The sequence below is a fragment of the Sarcophilus harrisii genome, chromosome 1 (assembly GCF_902635505.1).
Source record: "Sarcophilus harrisii chromosome 1, mSarHar1.11, whole genome shotgun sequence".
Lineage (NCBI taxonomy): Eukaryota > Metazoa > Chordata > Mammalia > Dasyuromorphia > Dasyuridae > Sarcophilus > Sarcophilus harrisii.
This window is the reverse complement of record NC_045426.1, coordinates 28,938,530-28,949,897: the sequence shown is the minus strand read 5'-3', so window position 1 is coordinate 28,949,897 and position 11,368 is coordinate 28,938,530. Positions and strand designations below refer to the sequence as shown.

The 11,368-nt window shown below is 39.3% G+C and overlaps 1 protein-coding gene across 1 annotated transcript; it reads right to left on the bottom strand.

Annotated features, from left to right (window-relative positions):
- Positions 1 to 591: 591 nt before the first annotated feature.
- Positions 592 to 10,982, bottom strand: KBTBD8 (kelch repeat and BTB domain containing 8). Its single transcript, XM_031953714.1, has 4 exons — positions 10,596 to 10,982; positions 10,049 to 10,268; positions 4,965 to 6,067; positions 592 to 3,809 (listed from the first exon to the last, which is right to left on the bottom strand). The coding sequence occupies exons 1-4, from the start codon at positions 10,945 to 10,947 to the stop codon at positions 3,346 to 3,348; spliced, it is 2,139 nt and encodes a 712-aa protein (XP_031809574.1). The 5' UTR covers positions 10,948 to 10,982; the 3' UTR covers positions 592 to 3,345.
- Positions 10,983 to 11,368: the final 386 nt, after the last annotated feature.

Here is an 11,368-nt window from a genome sequence, read left to right as displayed (position 1 = left end):
AAATATGTTTAGAAGAACTGCACATATTTAACCTGTAATGGATTACTTACTGTTCAGGAAAGGGGGGAAGAAAGGGAGAGAGGGAGAAAAATTTGGAACACAAGGTTTTGCAAGGGTAAATGCTGAAAACTATCTTTACATGTATTTAAAAAAAAAAAAAAAAAAAGAGCTTTTTATTTTTCCAATCTTAAGCCATTAATAGATTTTTTTTTTAAAGACCAATTAGTTTCACGGCAGTGATCTGTTTTAATTTTGTATTTAACACAGCATATATTTAAATGATATTTAAAGAAAATAAATCATATATAAGAAATTTTATTACTAATGGGTCATACCAGTGAGGGTATCAAAGATATTAGAAATTTTTTAAGTCAATCATGTTTTCAACAAGAATAAGTTTTATTATAAGAAACTTAAATGACATCAAGTGAAAATGCAAAATTGTGCAATTATGGCAAAATGTTTAAAAATTCCACACATTTCCCCTAACCCTTCCCACCCCTACCCCCGCCCCCCCCACCCCGGACTACAGTACTTCTTACTACATACCTGAGCACTGAACATTGAACGCCATTTTAAACTGCCTTAAACAGTGAATTTGATGCCTTACAGACCACATCCACCTTGTCTCATGCACCACTGCAATCAGTCTGAGACTTAATCTAACATCAGCTGTGTACCATAACAAATGAAGATGGAAAACAGATTTCAACTTCACTTTTCTGTAAAGTCTTAGTTCACATTTTCTCTAAATATATCGGAAGATGCTGTATAAATAATCTTTCAACAGGGCCCTAACTTAATTCTATAGTGCTTATGGTACCTTTTACCAATTTCCTCCCCACACTATGAAAATTTACCTGAAAAAATCTAAGTAGAGAGCAAAAACCATCACCAATCTAACTTTAAGGCCTTCTTTTGAAAGCATTTAAAAGTGGCAAAAGGTTCCAGCTAGATTATTGTTTAGACAAAGATTAAGCACACCTAAGATTCAACAGATTTCATTTCCATGGCAAGTTACAGGCTTTAGCTTTTGAACATATTATCATCTTAGATCGTACCCCCGGCATAAAAGGATAAAACAACAATAAAAGTTGTACTTTAGTGCAGATCAACAAAATAAACTTACTGTAGAATTAACTACAGCATGTTGTACTCCTATACAATCATATGATCAGTCAATTGCTAAATCAAATGTTCTAGGTCATGTTTTCAAGTAATATGCTGAAAATTATGTTCTACTAAATAAATAGAGATTGTCAAAAAGCAGCAGGAAATCTAAATAGTCAACCAAGCTTTTAAAACAAAAAACTAACACTTAACACTTTTTGCAAGGATAGTTTTTATAGACTAATGCAACACTGTAGTAAAGGAAGGGTGCTTCAAAAAGCCTGCAGATAGAGCCCTACACAAAACTATACAATTTACACAAAGAATAAGAAAAACTTGGGAGGAAGGGATGGGAAATGAACATTTTAATTGACTGACTTGTACTTAAAAATAAAAAAAAATAATAAAATAAAACAACAAAACGGCATTATAACAAACACCAAGAAAGCAATTTTCTCACTTTCTAGGACTCCACTCTAAAATGTAACTCTATAAATGCCATCAACCTTAAAATCTGCTTCAGAAAAATCCCACTACTTACACATCTCTCCAAGAAGCAGTTTGGTAAGTTTCTGGAAAATGAGGTATGTGATGCAAGGAGGCAATGTTAATTTTTTTTTTGTTTGTTTCACAGTATCACGTTAAAATTTGTGCAATATTTAAATAAGAACTATGTCAGTTTGCTTTCTTTAAAGAAGATAAAAATTGCTCATGTGATAAGGACAGATCCTGGATTATACTTAGCTGCTATTATCAACTTGTCTAAGACTATAAAAAATAAGTTACTCATCCAAATATCTGCCTTATTTAATTACAAATGAATTGTTCTTCTTCACTTTAATGTACTTAGATTAGTGCTAGAAATTTGTCAAATATAAAGAATGACACTTGGAATCTAAAGATGCAGTTATGTTATGACTGATTTAAAAAAATGAGATATCAAACTCTTCACTTTTTTTTTTTTTCCCCTTTTCAAGCTCCTGCAACCAGCAGAGGCTAACCCTAGGAAAAGGATCTATTTTCATAAATTTGATGTTAAATATACAAAAACAGAAAAAAAAAATCAAGTTAAAAAATTTTAAGTTCGCCATGTCTCTTCCTTTAAAAAAAATTATCAAAAATAAGGCCAATTCTCACATTATCTTCTGTGGAGAACAGACACAACATTTTTACGGTGTTAAGATGAATAGAAATAGAGGAATCAGGACAAGCCAAATGTGAGATCTACCAAGCAGTTTTGGAACTAACTTCATGCAAAAAAAGACAAAAACAAAAAACTACAAAACTCTCAATTTCCCAAAAATAACAATGAGAGAAACTGAAATCAACAAATGGCCATATTCTGCTATCATTTTAAATGCAGAATCCCACTCAAATCAAGAGGTCTACAGTAGATGTATTCTGGCCATAAAACCAGCAGACCACTTTGAAAGACAAGCACAGTCAGGCAAGGTAACAATACCTGGCCACACGAAAATGGAAGTATACTAGCACCAGCCGCCTTTGGGTTTAAAAGCCCTTTACTAGATTATTATCTTTGTCTCCCCCAAACATGACAAGTGTTAGCACTTGAAAACATTTTGTTGCCAGAAAACTGCTAACTTATATCATTAGGTTGACTTAAAGCCACATAGGAAATGTCAATTACCCAAAACAGCTCTTTTTTTCTGAGATTCAAATTTTTTCAAAACTTATTGTACAGCTGAACATATAACAAACACCTCTGTATATTTGAAATAGCATACATAAAAATGTATAAATATTAAGAATCAGGACCTAAAGGAGTGTTCCTCTATGTTGGTTAAGTCACAGCTAAAGTAAAGACCTAGTGATATTGCCTCAAATTTTTACCCGTATTTAAAAGAAGTCACTTCGAACCAGTTTGGACATCCATATCCAATAATGCTAGCCAAGCTTCTGCAGTAGTGCATAGTTGTCTTGGTTCTTCTGACATCTTAGTTGCTTTTAATCACAGAAACCTTCTAGAATGACATGATTAAATTTATATCAGAAAAAATGCTGATAATTGCACTTTGTCACCATCCCCTTGCTGAACTGAAAACATTACACGTATGAGAGCAAATCATTTCCCACATTGCCTTCTTTAAGAGCACCCATCCCCATGAACACAACTCTTTCAGCTTACATTAAATACTGACAGAATGTCTTTGTTTTATTGTAAGACATGTCACCTCAAGTATCAGTTACTACTCAAATCCTAAGGCCTGTTTCCCACTAAAGTACTTTCTGAAGACATTGTGGATATAGTTTAGCAACGGCACATTCAAAATGGCGCCCAAGATCCCAGAGGCGATCTGGAGTTTCATACACTTTCTTCCACTGGTCTGTCCCCTCATCATATTGATAAAGCGAATTTTTTCTGCTGGTCCTGAAGACATGCTCTTCCACAGTAACTTGAGTTGCACGAACAAACAAGTGGAGTTTATTATTGAGAAGTACAAGTTTCAGATATGGATTTATAGACTGATCACATGGAAAATCTTTCTTACAAGTCCATTTGTTTAGCTCAATATCATAGGCCTCCACGGTAAACATACGCTGATGATTTCCACAGGTTCCAGCGATATAGTAGATAGAATCATTATATACAGCTGCTAAGCCCTGGGTTCTAGGCACAGTCATAGGTGTTAAAAAGCCCCAATAGTCTTTCTGAGGATCATAGCAGAGGAAAGATTCTCCTAAAAAGCAAAAAAAATAGACATTTTCAGTGGAGATCACATGACATATTTGAAAAACTATTTCATAATCTTCAAAAATAAACAGTGTCACTTGTAGGTTGTAAATTACCTTGTAACGTATATTTGCACAAGAGAATTCAAACTATGCAATACATTATTCTTTCAAACAAGGCTAAACTTTTTGATGATAAACTACACAGGGCATGGAAAATTGTTTCATTGACTACTAGTATTTAGGCACCACCTCAAGGGAAAGTTAAAAGGATCATAAGTATAATACTTTCACTCCTATATATCTCTAGACTCAAGAGTTTTGTAGGAAGTTTGGGATTTTAGATATTTTCTGTGATTAAGGTCTTTAAGTTGGAAAAGTAGGACAAATAATAGCTTTATTATAATTAAACTTCAGCATTCATTGATTGCAACAGTAGAACTTTTTTTTTTTAACTTAAAAACTTTTAACACAGAATGGTGGCTCAAGTGGACAAGTAAATAAGTGTTCAAGGAGAAAGTAGGCTGACAATTCTAGTCTGCTAAAATAATTTAAAAACAATTGATATGGCTGATATAGTGACACTGGGCAGTTTCCGCCCTGGCAAAATAAAGGACACATACTATATCTCATAAATAAACTGAGCAATCATATTTTACAAAAAGACTGACAATCATTATGTATTACCTGCAACTTAAAACTACTTACAATTTAATAACCTTTCAAAATTGATGGGTCACATGATCATGATTTTGTGGATTGTTTTTTTTTTTTTTAAAACACCATCAAGTAAATTACACAGGAATAAATTCGGTCATCCCTTATATTTATGCATAAATATGAGCCAAAGTTTGTCTTGAGCATGGGTGAAAATAGCTGTTAGCATGCTAACAGTATTTATTTCAATCTGGCCTAAGAATATTTTTATATGGTTTCAGTTACATTCTATTACACATCATGAAACATGTTTTTAAAAGTGATTATTCCAAATGAAGTAAGTGCTAAACAGTAAATTGACACTATATTCAAAAAGCACTTTCCCCCCCACAGAGCTCTTCAACAAGAATTGTTCTCATCAGAGATTTACAAGGACTCAGTACTATCCCTTTGCAGAAGGAAAGGTAAAGTATCCTGTCTAAACTTGACAATCACGCGACACCTACCCTGTAGAACATAGATGTTTTCTTTATACTCCACAGCACTGTGGAACTCCATTGCTACAGGCATTGGGCTAACAGCTGTCCAACAGTTATCTCTGCTGTCGTAACACTCCACAGATTTTAAGGGGTTCCTCCCATCACCTTCATAAACACGCCCACCTATTGCATAGAGTTTCCCACAGCAATGAACCAGTTTACAGCCTATTCTGGCTCGAAGTAAAGGAGCTTTGGGTAGCCATCTATTTGTAGCATGATCATACATCCAGAAATCACTCTCTGCCTTGTGGTCAATGGAGACTTCACTGCTGCTTGGCCTGTAGCCTCCCGCGATGTAAATGTCATTATCGGGGGACACAAGAATTCCCACCTCTCTCAGGTCATTTGGTGGTTTGCATAGTTTGAACACTCTCCCTGTGACTATATCGAGACAAGGCACTGTTTGCTTCTTTCCTGAGTGTTTATGGGCAGCATCAAAACATATGATCATTTCCGATGCAGTCATCCCAAGCCTCTGTGTGTAGCCGTTGGCACTACACGGCCCCTTCTGGACAATGGCCTCAGCAAACATGGGAGGGATTTTCTCAACAAAGGTGTCTTCCATCAGAGGCATACGGATGCACTTGGCAAATATTTCTGGAAGGTACGCTTCTCTTCCCTCTCGTTCATGTTCAAACCACCTGATGATACTGTCATAGACATGTTCCTCTTTGTCGACATTTAAGTCATCACTGTCTAGTATACTAATAAGTTGATCTTTCCTTAAGTGAAGAAACTCTTGTTCTTTGGTGACACACAGAAACTTTTTACGGATGTATTCCTGTGATCGGTCTTTTAGCTCCTGATGACCATAGTGATCAGCAAAAATAAAAACTCCAATGGAGTTCTGTGGATCCAGATGACTTATCATATAATTAGCACACTGGTCCTGAATGGAAGGGATCTGGAAGATGCTAGCTGCAGTGAACAAAGCTTGGACGTTGGCCTCGGTGAGTACGACTCTGGAGGTATATGCATAGTTCAATACTAAATTCATTGACTCAGCTTCAACACCAACTATACGCACTTCTTTCTGTGTACTCTCGGTAAGGCCGCTAGTGAACATTGATCTGATAAGGGGAGGAGAAAGCAGTTAGAATAGCATTTGGGTATTACAATGTCACTGTAACAAATAGCCAAGTACAAAATAAACAAATTACAAATATATTTGAATATACTAATACGCTTTCCTGAAATTCTAAATGAAAGCAAAAAGATTTACAATCCTCAAAAGGCAAGTTCTCATATTCAATCTACTAAAGGAACTGGGAACTGGCACTGAGAAAAAGAAAGTAAACCTCCTGGAGCAAATCCCAAATAGAAGTAATTATTCCAAGCCCCTCTACTCTGCATGTACTTCTCTTCAGAAGAGCTAGTCTTAAAGACAAAGTAATTGTGAGAACAGATAAATGAACACTCTTTTAACCATACCAATAAATTCCAAATTCAGGGAGATGATTTGGTAACAATTATGCAGAAGATATAGGGGCAAACACTTACTGTGGACCATTGTTCAAGGCATAATTTCTAAATATCCTGACTACATTCTTAAACTTTTAGTGTGTTAACAAATGACCAGTTATATAAACATTTTCTTATTATTTTTTGTGTTTTACTATAAACTTTACAGTGACCTGTACTCAAATCCATCAACTTTTCTAAAGTTTATGATGGATATTTAATTTTATGAAAACTTCAGCTATTTGCAGTATACCTTAAAATAACTATATATTTTCATAGATACATATGTAATCTGTAAGACAGATGTGAAATTACATAATGAAAAAAATTAAGTAGGATGAGATACATTAAACTGAATGTTTTTTGACTAAAAGAAACTAAGTCATCTTAAAATATAGATGTCCCTCAAAAGTTTATTTTAATTATATCCTACTTCCTATATCAAAACTCTGAAAATCATTCTATAATATTTTCCTATTTATTGTACATAAAAATTATTTAATTACTTCAATCACACTTGAACATTCTAAAATCTTTGTTTTAAAATTTTCATTATCTTTCTCCAATTAAAGAACTGCCATATTTCCCATAAATTTCTCCTAGAGAGGAAAAAAAAAAAATCTGGAAATAAAGTTTATATTATGGTAAGAATAACAATCCTCCACACTTCTAAGTAAGTTTAACAATTGTCTCAGCCTTCTGAGAGTGCTAAATCTTTTAAATTAATAAATTCTACCTGTAACAGAAAATGCTATGCTTTTAAAATAAGATTAAAGGATTGGCATAATATCAAGGACTAGGAATCAGACAACCAGGATCCTGGTTTTCTTAAACATAAGTCATCAATAAAAGTTATTTACTTAAAGTTTTCTCTTTCTAGGTTAACTCCTAAGACCAAGGATTAAAGTCAAAAGGAGATTTCATCTAATAATAGTATCAGAAAAGCACTTTTAAAACCTCTAGGTATGAGGCAGCAGGTGGAGCAGTGGACAGAGCACCAGCTCTTAAGTCAGAAGGACCTGAGTTCAAATCTGCCCTCCAACACTTCCTGTGTGACCTTGGGCAAATCATTTAACCCCAATTGCCTGGGAGGGGGAAGGGGGGGGGGGGAGAGAAACTTTAGGTATTATATAATGTATTATAAAAACTGAACATGTCTTTTTTTTTTTTCTTTTTTAATAAGGGAATGAAAAAAAAATCCTTAAGGGGGAACAAAGTAGCCTCTTGAATGACAATATATTCATTCTTTCTTTATGGAATAGTTATTGATCAATTCCATAAACTTCCTTGGAACAGTTGGAATTTTTAAATTACAATTAATATGGAGGTATATAATGAGCACAAGAGTGGGGCTAGACATTACAGTACTAAATGTTTTTAAGATGTAATAATTTTTTATTATAAAGATATTTATAGTTTCTTAACAAAATATAAAATAAAACAATATTTATATTCCCATGTATTCACAAGATGAAGCTCTTCTTTTGTTTTTGTGGGAGGTTTTTTCCAATTCTAAGAATTACAAGTACCCAATAACTATAGAAAACAACTAAAAAGAAAGGCACCAAACATCAGAAATTATGAGCTACTCTGAAAAGCATTATTCAACACCACCATTATAAAACTATTAGTAACTTAGATAGAGGCTGGGGTAGAGAAGTCACAAGTGAGTAGAAGAGGGTTGGCTTTTTAGCACAGCTTATTTTAAGTAAGATAATCTTAGCTATCAGCAATTAAACAACTTACTTATTTGGGTAGTCACCAACACACAACTTATTAATTATGAAAAGTCAACACAACTAACTACCAAACACCACCAGAGGTTATTTTGCTACTGAATACCACTTACTAATAAAAACATGACATAAAAATTAGACCCTAGGCAAGTCTGTTAACCCCAACTATCTTGCAAAACAAAAAACAACATAATATATATATACATATATATACATATATGTGTATGTGTATAAAAAAAATCAATGTCCATATCTCAAATGAGGAAAAATATCAGCTACAAGAAAGTTACTTATATGTGTATGTATGTAAATATATATATATATAGTTCCCTAAATTTTGTCCTGTTAATTCTTTTTAAATCACATATCTTACAGTTAGAATAACTACTTACCTTAAGTATTTAGAGAAAATCTTATGTCATTTTTTAAAACTGATTTTTCTTGCTCAATTTTCAAAGTCATAACTGATAAATATAAATATCATTTAAACTCTCATAATCCTGGACAAAAGGCCAAAACTTTTCACATATCTAGGTTCTAGTGTTCAATAGTAATGAAAAGAATCTTTAAAAGTAAAGAATGATTTCTATAGCTAGACTTATACCTTACCTCCTGCTGTGGATCTCTCAAACAAATATAGTTTCTCTAAGTGAAATACATAACTAATCCCCAAACTAACCATAACCTTCCCCCCTCCCCCCCCTTTTTTTTTGCAGCTGCTCTCTGAATTCTAGTCTCAGTTCTGACATTTAACTTGACCTTGTTTCCTCAGCTATAAACTAAAGATTCTGAACTAGATCATTAACATCTGGTTCAGCAGAAAGAACAGTGCTTGCAGAGTCAGGTTCAAATCCAGCCTGATAGGACACTGAGGAGTTCTGCTTTCTGGGCCTCAGCCTCATTATCTGCATGTTAAGGAAGTAACTAGAGATTATGTGAGGACGGCATGAACAAGCACTAAAAGCCTACTAATAGACACACAGTAGGACCAGTCAATGTTCAACTCTCTGATCCTATGATCCTTTTCACCTATAAATTCTCTCCTATTCAGTGATTCTAGCTTAGTTCTTTTATATCCACTGTCTCAAATTACTTTGTCCCAGGAATATGAGAAAAACTACATTTTATGAGAAAAATAAAACCTCTAAATTAATTAAAAAAAAAAAAAAAGGGAAACTTCTTGAAAATCAATTAATATAAAAGTGTTCACCTAAACGAATAAAAATAAAAAACCAAGAATTCTCTTATCTAACTTTTTTTTTTTCAATTATAAAATGTCCTTCAGCTAAAAACTGAATTCTTTGGAATAAGTTTCAGAAAATGCCAAACTTTTTTCCAACTGTTCAGACTAACCATCTGCGGCATATTCACAAGGAACATGTTCTACGCAGTTCTGAACTAGAACTTTAGAGCAGCAAGTAAACTGGACAAAACTTTGTCCAAAGACCACCTTTCTCTTCCTCCCTAGGAGGAGCAGTTAAAAGAATGCCGAATCGGGGGCCAAGGAAGACCCAAAGTCACGGATCCTGCCTCGGAAACGCTATCTATGCCAGCGTCGGGGTCTGGCCCGGTGCCCGGCCCAATGGCTGAGCGGGAGGGTGCGGATGGTCGGCCTGCGGCTCCCAGGGGTCACCGATGCCAACTCCTCCGGGGGCTGCTGCTGCTGCCGCCTTTCTGTCCCTGGCGCTCGGCATACAAGAGGAGCTTAATGAACGCTGGGGCCCTGGTCACCCGCCTAGCCCCCAGGCTCTGGTCGGGGCAGTGGCCCTGGCGCCTTTGCAGAGGGGCCCTGCGCGCGGTAGGTGCGGAGACGGGACGGGCGCGGGCCACGGAGGGACAGACTGAGGCGGGTACCTGAAGTAGGGGCTGATGGCCGCCAGCACGTTGCGGTGGCACGAGAAGGTTTTCCCGTGGTCCACCTCCACGACGATGTCGGTCAGCTGGCCCTCGTCATACATGGTCTTGAGCTGCTGGAGGATGCTGCACGCGTGGGCGGCCTCCGCGGGCCCCGGCCCGGCCACGGGCGGCGCGGGCGGAGCGCCGTTCGGCGCCTGCGGCGGACACTTACTTGAATCTGCGGGAGAGAGAGGCACAAGCCCCAGGTTCCGCGCGCGGCCGAGCCTGAGCCGGGCCCACGCCCCCCCCCGCGACGCGCCTCGGACGGGCCCCGGACTCGCGCGGTGGCGGGGCGGGGGGGAGAGTGGGGGCGGGGCGGGGGGAGGACGCAACGCGAACGCGCGGGGCCCCCGCGGGGGGGCGGCCCGGCTTCAGCCAGCCACCGTCGGGGCCCAAGGGAGCCGCGGGGAAAGGAGGGAGAGAGAGGGGGGCCCACGCCCATCCCGGACCCCCCCAACCGCTGTCCCGGCCGCCCCCCGAGCTCGCGGGCCGCGGCAGCACCCACCTCCCGTCGCGGCCATGTCTCGGAGGGGCCCCGGCTCGAGCGGAGTGTGGAGAAGAGAGGAAATGTCATTTCGCTTCCCCTGCTCCCCCCGGTTCCGGCTCGTCAGAGAGCACCGAGGCCAATGGGAAGTCGCAGTGCCCAGACCCCGCCCCCAACCCCAGCGTTTCGGGTGCCTATTGGTCGGATGTTGCCGAGGTGCGTGTCGGGAAACGTAGTCCGTTTCAGACCGGCCCCGCGTGGTCGCTGGGAGGAGGAGGAGGAGGAGGCAGAACGGGCGGTGGCCGGGCTGTGGCGTGGGTTTGGGGCCTGTCTGGGGGCCGGCGGGTCGCCTTCGGTTTAGGGCGCCCTTCATGAGCCAGGCTCTGCAAACCCCTTCATCTTCCCATTTAGGGCGCCTGGATGCACCCAGCCCCCTCGGTTTCCCCGCTGCCCTGCCACGGGGCACGACAGGTGTCACCCACCGGCGGGACGTGGAAACTGAGGCCTAGGCCGGGGCCACGCGGGCCCGGTCCGGAGTGGGGGCAGGACTGGGGCGCGGGACACGGCGCCGACTCGGCACGGTCCTCCCTGGGAAGGACCGGGCGGGAGTTACTCGCCCAAGCCCTTCCCCCTTGTCGGCTCCCTCGTGCCCATTGTTCGGGTAGGCAAACTGAGGCACGGCGCTCACGGGGCTCGTCCCGAAGTTGGGGTTTAAAGAGTAAAATTACTGGAGAGACCCTCCCCCCCTCCCCCCCTGCAGCGGGTCCGAAGCGGGACGAACTCCAGAAAGTGCC